General features: G+C 43.6%; 1 protein-coding gene across 1 annotated transcript in view; it reads right to left on the reverse strand.

Moving 5' to 3' along the window:
• The window catches only part of DNAH8 (dynein axonemal heavy chain 8), a 581,193-nt gene that overhangs the window by 142,230 nt on the left and 417,296 nt on the right, over positions 1–21,667 (reverse strand). The window contains exons 57-60 of the mRNA XM_054024546.1: positions 18,069–18,191; positions 16,293–16,506; positions 13,169–13,278; positions 1,621–1,784 (exon numbers count right to left, since the gene is read on the reverse strand). Coding sequence (XP_053880521.1) covers positions 1,621–1,784; positions 13,169–13,278; positions 16,293–16,506; positions 18,069–18,191 — 611 coding nt within the window. The remainder of the gene's footprint in view (positions 1–1,620; positions 1,785–13,168; positions 13,279–16,292; positions 16,507–18,068; positions 18,192–21,667) is intronic.

Below are 21,667 nucleotides of genomic sequence, written 5' to 3' on the forward strand. Positions count from 1 at the left end.
AAAAAGTTAACATTTATTCACAGTTACTAACCTATGGTATTTGAAATATGAAAGAATCTCCCTAGGAAATTAGAATACGAAACAGCTGCATTATCTGAGATCTCAGTAGTAATTGTGGGTAAAGGTTGATTTTTAATGGTGATCACTATACTCTAGCTAGAATTTTAGTATGATTCCTGAGTGTAGGCATGTAGGAGTGCATGGCTATCCCTCACTGTCAATCTCCAAGAGAGGCCACACCTCTTTGCTGTCACAAACCAGGAATGGCAGTCTGTACAAGGGGGAAATTAGCTGTCTCTAGGGCTCCAACCCACAGGCAGGGTAGAGCAGTGAACAGTTCAAGGGCCCAGGCCCTTAGGCAGGGGTGAGCACCAAACACAGTCTAGGGCTCAGTCAGTAGACCGACATAGCCTCCTGGTCTATGGGGTGGCAGAGGGTAGGGGGACACAGGCCCACCCGACTCCACCATGTCCCAGCCCAGGGCCCTAACAGTGGCAGAGTGGTCCACGATTGGGTCAGCGGGGATCCACCTGCAACATGCTGAGCTTGTATCTGGCTAGCACTCTTACCAGACGATTGTCTAGTTTCCCTGGGTTACTTCCTACTCTCCCCAGGTTTGGTACTTCAGTGTGGTGAGTGCCTGGTGTCTCCTCAGGGTACACTGCCAGTGGCGACCCCAGCAGTTCCTCAGCGTTGGTCGGGTCTGGCAGCTCTGGTAGCTTGTGTGAGTCCTCAGGGTAACTGAAGTCTTCTGTGGACTCCTGCGTCAGCAGTGGGGAGAACGCATCCATCTCCTTTTGCAGCTGCTGCCCAGCTGAGCTACAGGGCTCGCCTTTTATACTTCCTGTTCCTGTCCTGCCCCTCTGCTTCCGGTATGGTGAGTGTGGCCTTCCTGGTTCTGCCCACAAGGGGGCATCTGGCCATCCCTCACTGTCAATCGCCAAGGGCGGCCACGCATCTTTCCTACACTGAGCTAATGCACCTATTCTTAAAAATAGTGCCATGGTACCTTTAATAACTAGACCTCTGTTTTATGAATCATTTGAACATGCCCAGGGGAAATGGGGCCATTGGTTTATTACAGGGCAGTCAAATTAATTCTGTGGAGTGGACTAAATTATATTTTTAATTATGATCTGTGGGCTAGGGTATAAATTTAGTTCATCATACTACCTTCTTTTCACACCAGCCCTCTCTTTGATTTCAAGGAGAGGTCTGCACTGAGATACAAGTTAGAATATGTCCTTTGGTGTTTTTCCATCCAATTATTGACCTAGCCCATTTAGACCTAAGTTGATATTTGTTCGGATAAAAGCACAAGGCAGGATGGTTGCAGAAAAATAAAACATCTTTAAACTTGGCCCTATACTGCTGATTTTCATCCCTGAAGAAAGAGCAAGAGTATATGACCATAAATATAATGGTCTCCCAATACTACTAAATATTGTAAAACATATAAAATTATGGAATTATTGAATGAACACCAAAGGACATACTCTAACATGGATCTCTGTGCAGACCTCTCCTTGACATCAGATGGAGAGCTTCTGCGAAAAGAATTAATGATCTCCCAAAAGTACTAAATATCATAATACATACAAATATATAGAATTATTGTACCTGTCAGTAATGACTCTATTGCACTCATTTTTAAAAAGTGCCATAAGGGTAGTGATATCCTTACATTCTTCTGCTTTGATAGTTAACATTCCTTGCCAAATTCTGGAAAGGTCTCGAAGATTGAAGATATAATGAAACTTGGATGGTGTAGGCAGCATCTTTACCTAAAGCCGAAAATATGGTTATTGTTCAAACTCAAAGACATCTAAAAGGAAAGAAGAGTAATACACACCGAAAATAATAATGATATTTGCTTTCATATATTGCAACCTGGGCCTCCTCTTTCTCCCAGTGAAATCAGTAGCAAAAATCTCATTGATTTCAGTGGGAGCAGGATTAAGCCCTATATGTAAAATGTCAACACTTAGAACATATAACCAAAAGTTCATATATTTTTCTGATTTTCATTAAATAAAACTGATAACTTACAAAAGACATCTCAATCCCACTTCTAAAATATATTGATTAATATCTTGGTTGTGAATAGTCCTCGCAGATACAGAGCTTTCAGGATGATTTGATGGCAAATGCACCAGTTCCAAAGGCAAACAGATTCCTGGCAGAGAGGGGACAACTGAGTTTCTCCTTGTCTGTTCACATGGATCATCACTGTCATACTGTCTGCCATGATTTGTACTGTCAGTCCTTGTATGCCATGCAGACCAAACAAATCATTCTGAGTTCTGACACGATTATGCAAAGGCATTTTTCAGGTGTCCATAGATCCTAATATTTGATGATGGTCCAGGTAACCTCTCCACCCAAACGTAGACATTCCCTTTACCAAGAGGCTAAGGTTACCACCCTGAACTTGAAGCTGCTGATGAAGGCACTGAACCCCCTCAATTTTAGAATCAGGCACCATCTCCCTTTTTTACTTTGGGAAAATAGTGTGAGTAAAAACCCCTCTCATTGAACTGCAAATGAACATATTCCACTGCTCTGACATGTAGAAGTCTGTCCACCTTTTGGAGTAGGTCTCTTGTGAGAGAGGTATCTGAAGGACAGAGAAGTGGAGTGAAGGTAGGGAGTCTGAAATGTTAAAGAATACCCCACTCTGAAAATCTCTACGACCCAATCATCTGAGGTGACGAGGTCCCAGACTCCCTGAAAATAACAAAGGCATTTTCCAAAAGGGGGCAAAAAAGAATATAGATCTTCTAGATGTTCTACAGAATGGCTCTTGACTGCAGTATCAAAATTGCTGTTTCAAAGTGGATGCAGGCTTTGTAGCGGAAGACATAGAGGCAGAAGGTCTCTGTCTTTGAAATCTTTGTCTCTTCCTTGGTGGCTCTGAGGTTCTCTGCTGAGTGTACTAATATGTAGAGGGACTCTCTGTGGAATAACTCTGAGGCCTGGCTTGCTTTCTTTTAGGCACTGGTATGTAGACTCCCAATGATTGAGACTAGCCCATGGATGTTTCAGGATCTGTGAGCCTAAGGGTATGTCTACACTATGAAATTAGGTCGAATTTATAGAAGCTGGTTTTATAGAAATTGGTTTTATACAGTCGATTGTGTGTGTCCCCACATAAAATGCTCTAAGTGCATTAAGTCGGCCGCGTCCACAGTACCGAGGCTAGCGTCGACTTCCAGAGCGTTGCACTGTGGGTAGCTATCCCACAGTTCCCGCAGTCTCCACCGCTCCGCCGCCCATTGGAATTCTGGGTTGAGATCCCAATGCCTGATGATGCAAAAACAGTGTCGTGGGGGGTTCTGGGTACATGTCGTCAGGTCCCTCCCCCTCCATCAGAGCAACGGCAGACAATCGATTTGCGCCTTTTTACCTGGGTTACCTGTGCAGACAACATACCACGGCAAGCATGGAGCCCGCTTAGCTCAGATCAGCTCACCGTCACCATATGTCATCTGGGTGCCGGCAGACGTGGTACTTCATTGCTACACAGCAGCAGCTAATTGCCTTTTGGCAGTAGATGGTGCAGTATGACTGGTAGCCGTCATCGGCTATCTGGGTGCTGGCAGACATGGGGCTGCATTGCTATACAGCAGCAACTCCTTGCCTTTTGGCAGTAGATGGTGTATTACGACTGGTATCCATCGTTGTCGTATTCCTCAGTGAGTTCGGTCAGAGGCACCTGGGCAGAAATGTTTTGTCTCCTGGAGACTCAGTCCTTCCGGCAGTCCTACTGAACCGTCTTGACGATGATGGCTAGCAGTCGTAATACAGCATTTTCTGCCAAGCACCCAGAAGATGCCGATGGCTATCAGTCATGCTGCATCGTCTGCTGCTAGCCTAAGATGTAAAAGATAGATGGACCAGATTTGTTCTGTATTCATTTGCTTCCCCCTCCCTCCATGAAATCAATGGCCTGCTAAACCCAGGGTTTTGAGTTCAATCTTTGGGGTGGCCATTCTGTGGCCATTCAGTTGTTTGTGTTTCTCCCTGATGCACAGCCACCTTTGTTGATTTTAATTCCCTGTAAGCCATGTTGTCACTCGCCCCTCCCTCCCTCCGTCAGACAATAGTTTCGCGCCTTTTTTCAGCCCAGACGCCATAGCACTGGGATCATGGAGCCCACTCAGATCACTGCGGCAATTATGAGCACTATGAACACCACGCACATTGTCCTGGAGTATATGCAGAGCCAGAACATGCCAAAGCAAAACCAGGCGAGGAGGCGATTGCAGCGATTGCAGCGCGGCGGCGAGAGTGATGAGGAAATTGACATGAAGATAGACCTCTCACAAAGTACAGGCCCCAGCAATGTGCAAATCATGGTGTTACTGGGGGAGGTTCATGGCATGGAACACCGATTCTGGGCCTGGGAAACAAGCACAGACTGGTGGGACCGCATCGTGTTGCAGGTGTGGGATGATTCCCAGTGGCTGCAAAACTTTCGCATGAGTAAGGGCACTTTCATGGAACTTTGTGGCTTGCTTTCCCCTGCCCTGAAGCGCCAGAATACCAGGATGAGAGCAGCCCTCACAGTTGAGAAGCGAGTGGCGATAGCCCTGTGGAAGCTTGCAACACCAGACAGCTACCGGTCAGTCGGGAATCAATTTGGAGTGGGCAAATCTACTGTGGGGGCTGCTGTGATCCAAGTAGCCAACGCAATCAAAGACCTGCTGCTATCAAGGGTAGTGACTCTGGGAAACGTGCAGGTCATAGTGGATGGCTTTGCTGCAATGGGATTCCCAAACTGTGGTGGGGTGATAGACGGAACCCATATTCCTATCTTGTCACCGGAGCACCAAGCCACCGAGTACATAAACCGCAAGGGGTACTTTTCAATGTTACTGCAAGCCCTGGTGGATCACAAGGGACGTTTCACTAACATCAACATGGGATGGCCGGGAAAGGTACATGATGCTCGCATCTTCAGGAACTCTGGTCTGTTTCAAAAGCTGGAGGAAGGGACTTTCTTCCTGGACCAGAAAATAACCGTTGGGGATGTTGAAATGCCTATCGTTATCCTTGGGGACCCAGCCTACCCCTTAATGCCATGGCTCATGAAGCCGTACACAGGCAGCCTGGACAGTAGTCAGGACCTGTTCAACTATAGGCTGAGCAAGTGCCGAATGGTGGTAGAATGTGCATTTGGACGTTTAAAAGCACACTGGCGCAGTTTACTGACTCGGATAGACCTCAGCGAAGCCAATATTCCAATTGTTATTGCTGCTTGCTGTGCGCTCCACAATATCTGTGAGAATAAGGGGGAGACATTTATGGCGGGGTGGGAGGTTGAGGCAAATCGCCTGGCCGCTGATTACACACAGCCAGATACCAAGGCAGATAGAAGAGTACAGCAGGGCGCGGTGCGTATCAGAGAAGCTTTGAAAACCAGTTTTGTGACTGGCCAGGCTACGGTGCTAAACTTCTGTTTGTTTCTCCTTGATGAATCCTCCCCCCTACCCACCCCCGATTCACTCTACTTCCCTGTAAACTAACCATCCTCCCCTCCTCCCTTCGAGCATCGCTTGCAGAGGCAATAAAGTCATTGTTACTTCACATTCATGCATTCTTTATTAATTCATCACACAACTAGGGGAATAATTCCCAAGGTAGCCCAGGAGGGGTGGGAGAGGAGGGAAGGAAAAGGACACACTGCAGTTTAAAACGTTAAAACTTTAACACTTATTGAAGGCCAGCCTTCTGATGCTTGGGCAATCATCTGGGCTGAAGTGGCTGGGTGGCCAGAGGCCCCCCCACCGTGTTCTTGGGCGTTTGGGTGAGGAGGCTATGGAACTTGGGGAGGAGGGCTGTTGATTACACAGGGGCTGTAGCGGCGGTCTCTGCTCCTGCTGCCTTTCCTGCAGCTCAACCATACGCTGGAGCATATCAGTTTGATGCTCCAGCAGCCGGAGCATCGACTCTTGCCTTATGTCAGCAAGCTGATGCCACCTATCCTCTTCAGCCCGCTACTTGCTCTCTTCAGCCCGCAATTCAGCCCGCCACCTCTCCTCTTGTTCATACTGTGCTTTTTTGCACTGTGACATTGACTGCCTCCACGCATTCTGCTGTGGTCTGTCAGCATGGGAGGACATCTGGAGCTCTGAGAACATATCATCCCGAGTCCACTGTTCTAATTTTCACTGGCCTCTGCGACGGAGAAACATTTGCGGCTGGTGGAGGAGAAGGGAGAGGTGGTTAAAAAAGACACATTTTAGAGAACAAGGGGTACACTCTTTCGTGTTAAATTTTGCTGTTCACATTACATAGCACATGTGCTTTTGTTACAAGGTCGCATTTTTCCTATTATATTGAGGGCCTGCCAGTTTGGTGTGAGAGATCATTCACGCAGTGCCAGGCAACAGATTTCGGCTTGCAGGCAGCCATGGTAAGCCACAGTCTTTTGGCTTTTTTAACCTTCATAACATGTGGGAATGGTTTCAAACAGCAGTGCCCTCATTTCCCAAACCAAGCACCTGTTGGGTTGACCATTTAAAATGGGTTTGCAATGTAAAAGGAGGGGCTGTGGTTTCTGGGTTAACATGCAGCACAAACCCAACTACCCCCCCACACACCCAATTCTCTGGGATGATCACTTCACCCCTCCCCCTCACCGCGTGACTAACAGCGGGGAACATTTCTGTTCAGCCAAGCAGAATGTCCTGCACCTCTGTGTCCCCTTAATAAAATCACCCCATTTCAACCAGGTGACCGTGAATGATATCACTCTCCTGAGGATAACAAAGAGAGAGAAGGAATGGATGTTATCTGCATGCCAGCAAACACAGGGACGATACGCTGCCATGCTTTGTTATGCAATGATTCCAGACTACGTTCTACTGGCCTGGCGTGGTAAAGTGTCCTACCATGGTGGACGGGATAAGGCAGCCCTCCCCAGAAACCTTTTGCAAAGGCTTTGGGAGTACATGAAGGAGAGCTTTCTGGAGATGTCCCTGGAGGATTTCCGCTCCATCCCCATACACGTTAACAGACTTTTCCAGTAGCTGTACTGGCCACGATTGCCAGGGCAAATTAATCATTAATCATTAAACATGCTTGCTTTTAAACCATGTGTAATATTTACAAAGGTACACTCACCAGAAGTCCCTTGTGTGCCCTCAGGGTCTGGGAGCATGCCTTGGTGAGTTCGGGGGTTACTGGTTCCAGGTCCAGGGTGATAAACATATCCTGGCTGTTGGGGAAACCGGTTTCTCCGCTTCCTTGCTGTGAGCTATTTTCATTGTCTTCATCATCATCTTCCTTGTACCCTGAATCTGCTACCCTGTTGCGTGATTCTCCATTGATGGAGTCAGAGCATGGTTGGGGTAGTGGTGGTTGCATCCCCTAGCCTGGCATGCAGCTCCGCGTAGAAGCAGCATGTTTGCGGCTCTGCCCCGGATCTTCTGTTTGCCTCTCTGGCTTTGTGGTAGGCTTGCCTTAGTTCCTTAATTTTCACGTGGCACTGCTGTGTGTCCCTGTTATGGCCTCTGTCCTTCATGGCCTTTGAGACTTTTTCTAATATTTTGCCATTTCATTTACTGCTACGGAGTTCAGCTAGCACTGATTCATCTCCCCATATGGCGAGCAGATCCCGTACCTCCTGTTCGGTCCATGCTGGAGCTTTTTTGCGATCCTGGGACTCCATCATGGTTACCTGTGCTGATGAGCTCTGCGTGGTCACCTGTGCTCTCCACGCTGGGCAAACAGGAAATGAAATTCAAAAGTTCACAGGTCTTTTCCTGTCTACCTGGTCAGTGCATCTGAGTTGAGAGTGCTGTCCAGAGCAGTCACAATGAAGCACTGTGGGATAGCTCCCGGAGGCCAATAACGTCGAATTCCATCCACACTACCCCAAATCCGACCCACAAAGGCCAATTTCAGTGCTAATCCTCTTGTCGGAGGTGGACTAAAGAAACCGGTTTAAAGGGCCCTTTAAGTCGAAAAAAAGGGCTTCGCCGTGTGGACGTGTCCAGGCTTAATTCGATTTAACGCTGCTAAATTCGACCTAAACTCGTAGTGTAGACCAGGCCTAAGTCTGTGCATAAAATAACAAGCCCTAGACTCCCTCACAGACCAACAGTGGTAATATGAGTGAGAACTTGGTTAGTGGACAGGGGACACCTCCCTGCTGTGTTCAGAGACTGATGAAGAAAAGGAATATTCCTCCTCCAGGGATGGAGGAGGACTACAGAGTGATCTTGTCAGTGGTGAAGAAGTGCCGGGTACCATGGCAGTGGCTGGTACCATAGGAGGAACCTTTACTACAGAGGACAATATAGTTGGTTCTGTTAGGTCAGTTGGTACCACAAATGACTTCAGTGCCGAGAAGGTCAGAATTGAGAGGAGTGGAAAAGAGATCATCAGCACCAGTGTCATGGGTGAAAAGGTCATCAATACAGAGTGAATCGACATCAGCACCACAGAATTGGTACCAGGCACAGCCTGGAACTTCTCCTGAAATAGTACTGTCAGTCAGCTATCAGTCTTCATCAGGGTATCAGTGGGACACATTCCAGGCCATGAACTACCCTTAGAGAGAGTGAGGTGAAGTAAGCTATTTTTTCTCCACTAAGGCCCAGAAAAGGCAACCTGTACTTATGTTCCACAGAGGAACAGTGCTCCTTCCTACCACCATCAGAAGACTTTGCCAAGGAGGAATTGGCAGTCTTGCTAGACTCTGAAGCCAAGGTTTTCTTAGAAGAAAAGGCCTGGGAACTAGGGCTTGAGTCAGAGCTAACAGGAGCACTCCTAGACAAAGCCTGTTCAGGCCCAGGGAGTTATTTTCTCTGAGATAGGCCTAAAAGAAAAAGTCCAAAAGAAAAAGCCTAAGGTGTGCCTTTCTTGTTTTCTGCATTCTTTTTGAGAAAGAACAGCAGATAGAGCAATGTATGTCCTTCCCCAGAGCAAAAAAAGGCATCTTGAGTGACAGTTATTTAGTGGCATGAATGCCTCACAAGACAAGCGATTCTTGAACCCAGGAGGCCTTGGTTGAGTCACAAGGGCTAACTCCCAGTACCAGGAAAAATTTCCCTAAAACTATGAAGAAACATATAGTTTTTTTTCTTTTGTTAAACCCAATGTGCATACCTACACTATTTACACTAACTAACTAACACTACTCCAACTATATTAAGACCTAATTTACAGAACTATTACTGTATTACCCAACTATTTTGGGTTACGCAGTCTGCAAGAGAAACAGACATTGCTAAGGGTTCTATCTCACAGCTATGGGCCGTAAGAAGAAATAGAGTAATGGTTTGGCACAGAGTAATGGGGGTAGAGGGGGTTGTACTCAGGGTGCAAGCATGGCCCCAAGCATTTCTGGCCAAAAGGATCTGATCTTGCACACATGGAGCACATGCATCAGAAGTGGAATATATATGGACAATCACTCGAAGAACAACCTGAGTTCTGTTCTTGGCTGTCAGAAAGGAGTGTAGTCTAGTGGTTAGAACAGTAGCTATAGACTACATAGAGAAACACATAGGATTGCCAGCTTCTTTCTGAGAGCCAGTGTGGTGTCTGCCATATTAGCAAGCTGGTATCTATTCCCAGTTCTACTATAAATTACTTTGTGCATCCTCTTAGTTAACTTATGTGTCAAATGGAGTAGTTGATATTCGACCTCCTCTTAAGCTATAGGTATGCTCAATAATCAAGGCTGTGAAGTGCACAGAAATATAAACAGCAGTGAGCAGAACAGGTAAGATTTGAACTCATGGTCTCCTGGCTCTCAATACACGGCATGTTTAATTCAGCTGAAGTATATTTTCAGGAGGATTGTTCATTTCACTTTTTCCCCCAACAAGGAACCTGATTCAGTTGAAATACAGTACACTGAAGAGCTCCCCCTGTCCCAGGAATGCATCATTGTACTGGAGTCATGGAGGGCCAATATGGATTTGGTAAGCCCTCCTATACACTTAGCTCCCTTCCATTTCCTCCCCATTCTGCTGTGTCTCTTTTCCTACCTCAAACATCCCCACACTCTCCATATCCTCACACACCTTAGAGAAAGTAGATGGACATCTCTTTCTCAATTTCATGAGCCCCTAAACTTGCTGTATTAAAACTGCAGGAAATCCCATACACAAAAACTGTTTAAAAGGTTTGCGGTTGGAGTGACTTCCTGTGATGGGGCGCCTCGACTCCTATCCTCTTTGTGTCAGACTACTCAGAGACCTTCCATTTCATCAATACCCGCATGCAGTTTATTTATAGCGGTTCACTCTACCACCTTTACATACTAGGGCAGTTGTGATATTTATGTTATCCGGTTTCACTACCCCTTCTCCTGAAAGGGCAGAGGGAGGGGTTAAAAGTATCTCCGCCAAAAGAACGCTTTTTTCTCAGGCACTGGTAACTTTTCTTTCTTTCTTTCTTTCTTTCTGTCTTTCTTTTCTGTTTTCCACCCACCTTTTGCACTGCCTTCCTGTGCTCTTTTATCCAGTTTCCTTGTTAATGAACTAGTTAGCTCATTAACTTCCCAACCCCAATCTGATCAAATAATCATGAATTCATCTCCTTAACCAGGCCCTATCTGGGGCTCAATTGGTTAAACAGTGACCAGAGTGCTGGTTCAGTTGCTGATTCCCAGCACTCTATCACACACCTCCCCATCTTGCCTGATGGAAAGGTGTTTGATTCCCTTCATTCTCCTCACTTTACTGGAGGCATTATTTGGCTTCAATCTTTCTTTGCTCACAGGATAGTCACCTAGAGTCCCCTTGTAAGATGTGTCCATTCTCCACCCACAAAAATCACATTTGGTGGATGGAAATTGCCCTCATAATTCCACTTAAGCCCACAGGTCCTTGCACTGGGAGCAACCTGGGGGGCCAGGTTTTTCATTCTCACCCCTTTTATTTTGTGGAGGGGTCTGCTGGTGCCACTGTTCCTCCTGGCTACCTGTGGTCACTTGTTCCCCCAACAACTCCATACTGCTCTTGGGGTTCCTTCCTTTGTCATTCTAAAGCAGAAGATCTGATAACTGCTTGACCACTGTTAACAAACGGGTTATTTTCATTCCCTGAACCCATTTCCTTGTTTTTCTTTTTTCCTTCTCCCTTAATCTCTCAGGGTACTTCCTGCATTGCTGGCACATGATAGCATGTAAGGCACACCATCAGAGGCTCATTTACTTGCACATCTACTAATGTGATATATGCCATCGTGTGCCAGCAATGCTCCTCTGCCATGTACATTGGCCAAACTGGACAGTCTCTACATAAAAGGGGACACAAATCAGACATCAGGAATGGTAACATACAAAAGCCAGTAGGAGAACACTTCAATCTCCCTGGACACTTAATGACAGATTTAAAAGTAGCCATACTTCAAAAAAAAAACCCTTCAAAAACAGACTTCAAAGAGAAACTGCTGAGCTACAATTCATTTGCAAACTTAACACCATCAATTTGGGCTTGAATAGGGACTGGGAGTGGCTGGCTCACTACAAAAGCAATTTCCCTATCTTGATATTGACACCTCCTCATCAATTATTGGGAGACTACATCCACACTGACTAAATTGGCCTTCAGCGTTGGTTCTCCACATGTAAGGTAACTCCCTTCTCTTTATGTGCCAATATATATTTATGACTGTATCTGTAATTTTTACTCCATGCAGCTGAAGAAGTGGGTTTTTTACCTAAGAAAGCCTATGCCCAAATAAATCTGTTAGTCTTTAAGGTGCCACCGGACTCCTCGTTGTTTTTGTGGATACAGACTAACATGGCTACCCTTCTGATACTTTATATTGATATAACTGTGTCCATACTAGGGGTGTTGTACAGCTTTTACTATGTCAGTATAGTGAAAATGGTACAATTTTTGTGTGTAGAGAAGCCCCAAAAGAAAAAAGAGAAAGGATAAACTTATAAAGAGCTGCATGATCTATTGTGAGTAACAGCTCATTGGCACCATGAGTGAGTGGGCTTGGGGAGTAACACCACTTTCCCCCACCACTTTGCCCTAACCCAAAGAGCCTAGCAGAACCTAGTGGACCCAGCGAGCATTCTTGATCACATTTGGAACATCTGTGTAACCTACTCTGAGTGGCATCTCATGTTGGTTGATCTTTGAAGGGTCAGAATCCATTAGCTATGGATGTAAGATCTTAACTACAGTTTCTGCTAAGAACTTTTCAATATAGGCCCAGAGTCCAGAGCTTGGCTTGGGCTATGGGAGCTGGCTAATATAGAACAATACATAGCTCAGAGGAAGCTGGGGTAAACAGATAACCTTGTGTGTTTCAAGTCAGTGAGTGGAGTCAGCATAACTCCTAATGTAACTGGGCGTCCTTATCGTGAGTTATAGACACATGAAGCGCTGAGAAAGGCCTCACGGTTACTCCCTAATGCAGGGAGGAGATAGTAGTACAATAGCCCTCAGATCCTAGACAAAGTTCGGGGAGAGGCCTAATATGATTGACATGAGTTATGACACCCTCCCCTCACAGATATATGCCAGTCCTAGCCCACAGAAATGCAACGGTAAACTTGTGAAATTGTTAAGTACTAATTACTGCTTTTTCGCTTTAAATCTCTAGGAATGTACCTGTTGGTCAACCGAGAGAGCTGCTACCTCATTCCCCTGGATCCCAAAATTAGGATTCAACCTATACACTTTAATAGACATAGTTTAGGGGTAATTACCTGTGTGTCAGCAATATGTGAATTTGGGCCATGGGTGGAACCATTATGTAATCTTTTAGACCATTGGCTTGTGTGCTTATCTTGTCTTGCTGTTAAAACCTATCCAGGGGTTTGGGAAAACCTGTCCCTTCTCTCCGCCCAATGAGCACCATGTATAATCTATTGTAACTAATTGTTTTGCAGTGTCTCTGAGCCTAATAAGCAAAGTGACACTCTGCCAGCGCTGTGCATAATAAACTCCTGTGCTTGACTCTACCCGGTGTGGATTATTGTTCCTTCAATCTTATTTTTGAGCATAGTTTGGAAGAGAATCACCCATATTTTCCCCCCTCATTGACCCCTGATCACAGTGGGTAACCACTGTGGGTAGTTTTATGAAATATATGTTTTTAAAATTTTGAAATAAGCACCTAACTTATGGTAATAGGCACTCTGTTAATAAACAGTGAATACGGCTCCACTATTTCCTGTATTCTGTACCTTAGTCCATTGCCACAATATTCTGCCAGCTGGAACTAATTTCTTTATCATGTCACATATTTCAGGATTGAATTTTCTGCATGGATGAAAGTATCCACAGCCAATTATTCCTGAAAAATAAGATGCAATATACAACTTCAGAATGATTGCAAGATATAATTAATTATTTCCTAAGAAAGAAAGGTTATTTACCTTACAGTAGCCATGGTTCATTGAGATACATTGTCTACATAGATTACACTTGTGGTCTGGTGCACAGGCCCCCCATGCACGTGAGATTGGATTTTTTTGGCCAGCAGTGTCCATTGGGGATGTACCTGTGCCCTAGATGCCCTTGCAATTACACCCCAGAAGGACATAAAGAGTGGAATGGGCCTAACCATCTTTCAGTTCCTTTACCATTACAGAATTCAAGTGATATAGGACTCTGAACTAGCAGAGAAGGAAGGTGTGTCAGAGAATCAATGGGAACAATGCATCTCAAAGAACTGCAGTTACTGTAAGGTAAGTAACCATTTTTTCTTCTTTGAGTGATTGTCAACATGGATTCTACTTCTAGTGACTAGCAAGCAAGGACCTCATAATCAGGAGGTGGGTGCTTGGAGTCCTATTTTAATAATAGTTGCAAGACAGGTCTGCCTAAGAGGGCGTCAAATCTTGAGGTCTCAACTAAGGAATAGTGCTGGATAAAAGTGTGCACTGATCCTCATGTAACTGCCCCAAAAATTTCTGAAATTGATATGCTTCCCAAAGAAGCTGCAGAAGTTGCCTTAGCCTTGGTGGAGTGGCCCATGATCCACAAAGTAGGAGTGTAGTGTGCAAAGCTGGCTTTATGCTACCTTTGCAGCACCCTAGCTCTGGGGCCCATTCAGCCCTAACTTAATTAGAGCAACTTCAGGACTGTTCTAACCTATGCCCATTTATCTATGACCTCAATGGGCTGTTCAGGCTGCCAAAAACAGCTGAAGTATAAAAATGCTCCAGCTGCAAACCCTCTACCCCTAGCTATACTTGGGGAATAGCACAGTGTTAATATATATAGAGATATACCTATCTCAGAGAACTGGAAAGGACTCTGAAAGATCATTGAGTACAGTCCCCCACCTTCACTAACAAGACCAAGTATTGTCCCTGACAGGTTTCTTTTGTTTTGCCCAGACCTGTCTTGCCTCAGTAGCCCATTGAAGGATTGAACTTATAACCCTGGGTTTAGCAAGCCAATGCTCAAACCACTGACCTATCCCTGCCCCTGCATTCAGAGAGTCCCCCTAGGCTGGAGGATTTCCCAAGTAGCCTGTTAAGCTGGCCTATGTCCCCCTTTGCATCCTAAGAACAAGTTGGGTACACTGTTTTTTTTATACTATTCATGTGAATTATTAGAAATTTATGGGGGCAAAAGGGTAGTTGAAAATCATGACTGTTTGCAAGTCTATTTTCAATAAACAGATTTTGAAAAGTGTAATATAGAGTCCTTCTTGTTAACATGCAATTTTCATTTTTGTAATTCTAAATTCTATTCTGAGATCTGAAATTTATTCTATATCCTACCAAAACAAACTCCACAAATGACACAACCAGATCATACCTGCCAAAACCTAGACAGCTATGAAAAGGGACACTCGGTGAGAATAATAGGTACAGACCCTCTAACTCACCTGACCACATTTGACTGGGCGAAAAATTGGAAAGGAAAAGAGTGGAAAAACAACAGATATTTTGCTAAAAGACACAAAAGCATTGCTCAACTTAAAAATGATATGCTCAGATGTAAAATGAATTATGAGTTAGTGAATTAAAAACTTTAACAATTAAAATCCTGGGTTCAAATTTTATTATTTAGATTAACTTAAAGGGATGTTTACCCGCAAAGTCCTGAGTTCAGGGTTCTGTATTTTTAATTATTTATTTTTTCAATGAGACTTATTGCAAAGCAAGGTATGACTCAAAATAAGCATAAATGGCAGAATCTGGCCCATAATAAATAGTTTAGAACAGTGGCTCTGAACCTTTCAGGAGTCTGATTTGTCTTGCGTACCCCCAAGTTTCACCTCACTTAAAAACTATTTGTTTACAAAAATCAGACATAACAATACGAAAGTGTCACAGCACACTATGACTGAAAAATGGCTTACTTTATCATTTTTACCATATAATTATAAAATAAATTAATTGGAATATAAATATTGTACTTACATTTCAATGTATAGTATATAAAGAAGTATAAACAAGTTGTTTGTATGAAATTTTAGTTTCTTCGCTAGTGCTTTTTACATAGCCTATTGTAAAACTAGGCAAATATCAAGATGAGTTGATGTACCCACTGGAAGACCTGTGTGTATCCTCAGGGGTATGTGTGCCCCTGGTTGAGAACCACTGGTTTAAAACACCAAAGACTGAATTGCATCTCTAATCCTACACAGATCTGCATAGGTGGCTGCGTGGAACACCAGCAAGAACTTAATTCCTTGTGATACTCCTCGCACAGGGTGGAATCACAGACTGTTCCATCTAGTGCACTGGGAGCTAAGATGCCTGTTATGAACAGCACCAGTTCAGGGAGCTATGTTCCTTACATGGCTTTTGATGTTAGCAATATCATCAACTATTTTAGAGGAAATTATATTGGTCATGTATTGTGAAGTCAGAGAGGAAAGCATTAATTAACTGTTAATTTTTCTTAACATATGTTTGTTCATAATTCAGAAGCCTACACTTATATTTTGTTAGGGTGGAATTCACCTAATTTCAGAGGGCCTACACCAGGCCTTCACCAGGGACCTAAGAGGTGAACTGGACCTTGAATGGGCCCTTTGCAATATGACAAATTTCACCCTAAATGATTTGGTAACTGAAAACTTTTAAAAAGATTTATTGTGTATTTAAAATTAGAGGTATTTAATTCACCTTTAAGTCACAAATCAACTGAATCTGACTGTCTCATTCTAATGCAAGGCCCAATTCTCCTCCTACTTGCACAATTTTACCCTAGTACAACTCCAATTATTTCATTGGAGTTTCTCCTGATCTAAAATTGTGTAAGAGGACAATCAGGACTCATGTTTATAAATTTTACATGTATTAGCCTACAGTAAAATAAATCAAAATTACAAAAAAAAATGAATACCAAATATTTTGTCTATGGATGCATTGGATGGTAGTGTGCAATTAAACACAGTAAACTGCCTTTTTAAACGCTGTGGGATGTCATTACGGCCTCCTCCAGGGTGTATCATAGCTGCTACTAACTGTACATCAACAATTGTAGTGAAGTCTCCAGGTTTATCCAAACTGTACATTCCTTCCATTTCCATCATCTGACGAACTATTTCATTTGTTACCTATAAGATTATAAAACAAATATTAATTACTATTTTAAAGGAAGAAAATGGAAATATACTCATCTTCTAATTTTCTTTGTTCTTGCAATCTCTCCTCTAATCCTCAGAGAAATTTGTTTTTATCTTAGTCCAGACACAGACCACAACACCTCCAAGACTTTCAAGATCACTTATAAGGCACTACCTTACCTAAATGGCAAACCACCAGAAATTTTTTTTTAGAGCTTTAAGATATAACTAAATGGTAATAAAAATACTGTCTTACTCATTTTGACCAAATAAAGAAGTATTGCCTTGTGGTTAAGGCACTGAACTGGTACTCAGAGGAGCTGGGTTCAGTTCCTAACTGTGCTGCAGACTTCTGTGTGGCCATGGACAAATCACTTACATCTCTCCATGGCTCAATTTCCCATTTTGAAAAATGGGGAAAATACTGCTACTTGCTTTCTCCCAACCTTTCTCTATCTTGTCTATTTAGATAAGCTCTTCGGGAAAAGACAGCTTCTAAATATATGAATGTACTGTGCTTAATAAGTCTTGTCTGGAGACCTAGGCTCTACCATAATACAAAAAATAATGGTAAAATTGGCACATATACCGCCCATGAAATATCTTCATGCCAATATTTATATCAGTTGGTCCTACCATTTGTTGGGATGTTCTGGTGAAAAGATTAATAGAAGGAAATTATTAGGTGAGTATATTTAGTATTCCCCAGCGTAATTTCTCCATTAATCATTGATAAGGAAATGTATCCATCCAAAAGGTTACTGGTGACCTTGGGAAGTGAGTGTGTCCTAAATCTCCTCAGGAGCTGAGTTTCCTAACACCTATATGTTTCCACAAGGCACTATCTTATGTATCTGGTTATGGAAACTTCCATGACTTCTTTCCTTTGCTTTTTGGGTGGCAAGAGTCATACAAGGCTGTGGGTCTTTCTTATGTGCTGTGTTCAAGGAAAACAGATTCATTGTGCTCTTTGTACATCTATATCTTGCCATCTGTTTTCCGTGGTATGAACTGGCTTTGGATAAGCACAGTAGAATGAGAAGAGTGGAATGGAATATTCTTATTTTAAATAACTCTAGGAGCAATACTAAGAACTACTTTGTCTGTGTACAAGACATGATATGGCTTTTCCACAAATAATACAGAACTCTTTTGCAGAAATGTATGGTTTACTACAACTGACTGGTCCTGTCAATTTAATGTCAGGCTGAACATTTGAATAACATGCTGTTTTAGGGATTATACTGCTTTCATTAGAGCTTTTAAAAAAATGACAAAGTTAAGGATAATATATGAAATATGACTCCTAAGTACAAGATATAGCTTCAAAATATCTATTCTACTCCCTGATGTTTGTTTAATAATTACACCATAATCATATGGATTTTCTATGATTTACAGTTTAATAAAAACACTGCATTGTAAAAAGGAGTAAAATGTTTACTGTATATGAGAAAAAATCTGACTGATAAAATCTGAGATTCAAATATTCTTGTTAAATACTACAGAATATATTTTAGTCATATATTCTTATATGAAGTTTTCTTCTATACCTGATCTCCCCATTCATTAATTATTGGCATATTAATATCATCAATAAACACGGTCATTCTTCTCCCGCCTGGTGGTCCATAAGTACTTCCCATGCGTTTGTCCACATAACTCTCTATTGTCCTCTAAAGAAAAAGAAAAAGTTCTAATTTAGTATCTACAATACCAGCATATTTTTAAAATATTTTATATTTATATTTGGAAAGGATTTTATTAAAAATTTGCTGCTTGTTGCCTTGAGATAATGGAAAATTTCTTATCTGATCATTTTCTTTTTGTCAGCAGTTTCTCATCTCATTCTTCGCAAATAGGCTGTCTCTCTCCCCCATGGAACTCAAAGGTAGTCTGGAATTATTCCTGGAGGATTTGGGACTAAAACCCCTCACCTCATGCCACCAGGAGAATTTTTCCAAAGTTGTAAAAAGACTCCTAACAACTGATTATTAGCATTAAGACGATAACCTCAAATTATATTAATGAACCTTAAGGTGTACTGAAGTCTTCATTTAGAGAAAAAAATCAATTTGTTTTGAATTGTCTTTGGGCCTCAAAGTTGCTGCAAGCAAGATGCTAAAATCCTGTGTCATTTGGCTTACTAGACATCTGGGAAATGTTCCAAAGGGAATCCAAGCACCTTCTAGAAGATCTATAGTGCACTAGAAATAGAAAATGTGTGAGCCTCAGGGAAAATGTGTAGAGTGGCATCATTATCTTCAGAAAATGCATATATCAAACTCTGCAAAGTAAGTTTCCATTCCTCTACATAGACATCCTTTGGGAAGAAGATGCTACATGGGTTCCCAAATAATTCCCTAATTTAAAAAGCCTTTGCTTTATATAGGAGTAATTGTATTTCTTCTTCGAGAGATGTCCCTGTGGGTGCTCCACTGCAGGTCAAGGTGCATCCCTACGCCTTTGCTCAGAGAATTTCCTAGCCTCGGTGCATAGTGAATGGGATCGAACTCCCCCTTGTCTGTTTATGTAAAACATACATGCAATGTTGTTGGTCATCACCCTGATCCTTTGTTTCTTGATGAGTGGGAGAAAGTAGAGACAGGCATTTCGGACAGCTCAGAGCTCTAGAAGATTTATATATAGCGTGGCTTTGGAAGGGGACCATAGGCCCTTAGTCGTGTTATGTCCCAAGTGTGCCTCCCACCCGTTGAGGGAGGTGTCAGTCGTGATTATAAGCGAGGGAGGATCCTGCGAGAACAGGACCCTGGAGCACATGTTGTGTGGTAGAGTCCACCATATTAGTGAGTCCTTGACCTTTGGAGGCATAGTTAGTAGTCTGTTTAGTCTGTGCACATTTGGTTTGTAGACTGTGGCCAACCAACCTTGTAGGCATCACATGTACAGGTGTGTGTTCTTGACGACGAAAGTACGTGCAGCATGTGGCCTAGAAGTTGCAGGCAGTTGGGGGCTGACACCTGTGGGCTGATCCTCAACTGGGCAACAAGATTCTGTATGGTGTAGAATCTATCTGATGGTAGAGATGCGAACCCCATTGTCGAGTCTAGGTATGCACCTATGAATTCCAATTGTTGGGTTGGATGTTGTGTAGATTTGTTTATATTTATTTGCAGGTCAAGACTCTGGAAGCAGTCGATAGTCATCTGCGTGGATCAGATGGCTTCTTCATGGGTGTGCGACTTCAGCAGGCAATCATCCAGGTACAGAAAGATTATTACCCCTTTTTTTCTGAGATGTGTCATTACCACCACAAGAATCTTTGAGAAGACATGGGGTGCTTTGAGAGGCCAAAGGGTAAAACCTTGTACTCATAATGGTCTGAGCCCAGGGCAAATCTGAGAAAGTGTCCGGGGGCACGGTGTATAGTGATGTGAAAATAAGCGTCTTGCATGTCGAGGGCTGAAAACCAATCTTCCAGCTCCAGCACTGGAATTATTGTTGTTAGTGTAACCATCTTGAATTTTTGCTTCTTGATGAACTTGTTTAGTTGTCTGAGGCCGAGACTGGGTCGCCAGCTCCACTTTTCTTTTGTATCAAAAATAGTGGGAGTAAAACCCCTTCCCTCTGTGCTGAGTTGGCACCGTCTCCACAGCACCTAATTGCAGAAGATGTTGAACCTCTTGTCAGAGCAAGTGGTCGTGGGAGGGGTCCCTGAAGAGGGATGGGGGTGGGTAGGGGGTACAGACAGGAAGGGGATGGTATAGCCTGAGCGGATGACCTCTAAGGCCCATCTGTCTGTTGTGATAGCTATCCAGTTGGCATAGAATGGGAGCAGACAGTGCCCAAAGGGGTGGATGGTTGATATGAGCACTGGAGTGGGTTGGAGGTCTTCTATACCTTCAACCAAGGCTTCAAATCCGCTTGTTAGGAGGAGGTTGAGATGCTGCTGGTGTTTGGGGGCTGGCACCATTGGGGTCTATTTCTTTGGCATTGGTGCTGCTGATGGTCGTACAGCCTTTGATGTTTTTGGGTGTATGCTGGATATTGTGGGTGTTGGTAAGCCTGATATCTGTATTGTCTCCTTCTTGTGGCAGGTCTGTGGATGCCCAGAGACCTCAGTGTAGCATGTGAGTCTTTCATGGTGTGCAGCAGTTCATTAGTTTTGGCTGCAAACAGCTTCTCGCCATTGAAAGGGAGATCTTCTATAGTGTTCTATATCTCCTATGGGAATGAGGAGGAGCTCAACCATGAGGCTCGACGCATGACCACAGCCATAGTGGTGGACCTTGTGGCCGTATCAGCAGCATCAAGTGTGGCCTGGAGAGCCATGCGAGATATCATCTGCCCCTCAGAGACCACAGTTTGAATTGATGTTGTTTTTCTTCAGGAATGTCATTAAGAAATTCCATGAATTTTCCATAGTCCCTGTGATCATACTTGGCTAATAGAGTCGCATAATCTGCCACTCTAACTTGTAACGGAGGATGAGTAAACTTTGTGGCCAAATCAGTCCATCCTCTTACTGTCCATATCTGATGCAGTGGACCAAAAATGTTGCTGTTTGTTTCGTTGATTGGCCGCTTCAACTACCAGCGAGTTGGGTGCTGGGTGTGTAAAAAGGAATTCAGATCCCTTAGAAGGGACATAGTATTTACAGTCAGCTCTCTTGCACATTGGGCGTATCATGGCTGGGGTCTGCCATATGGTCTTGGTGGTTTCCAGGATAGCCCCATAGATTGCCAATGCAATCTTGGAAGAAGCAGAGGTTTGTAAAATGTCGGTTAGCTCGTGTTGAGTCTCCGAAACCTTCTCGAGAGCGATTTTTAGCTCGTTAGTGACTCTTTTAAATAAATCTTGGAAATGTGTAAAATCATCTCTCCGTTGTTGGTGGCAGCGGCATAATAGCCTCGTCTGGTGATGAAGATGAATTGTTATTGGGTAGAGTGCAACATCGTCTCCTTATGGAAACATAAGTTCCTCCTGTACAGTCGTAGCAGTGTGTGAAGGTGGAGGAGGAGATCGCGCGTCCTCCCTGCATGGGCTGGGACGACTACTGTAATGTCTTCTGTAAGAACCCCAAGGACTCAAATAGGGCCAGTGTCCCAGGGAGGGCAGAGGTGGCCCCATCCAAGGGTGGCCATACCAAGGTGTAAGTCTCTGGAATATGAGGACTGTGATCTAAGTGGTC

The sequence above is a fragment of the Malaclemys terrapin genome, chromosome 3, assembly GCF_027887155.1.
Source record: "Malaclemys terrapin pileata isolate rMalTer1 chromosome 3, rMalTer1.hap1, whole genome shotgun sequence".
Taxonomy (NCBI): domain Eukaryota; kingdom Metazoa; phylum Chordata; order Testudines; family Emydidae; genus Malaclemys; species Malaclemys terrapin.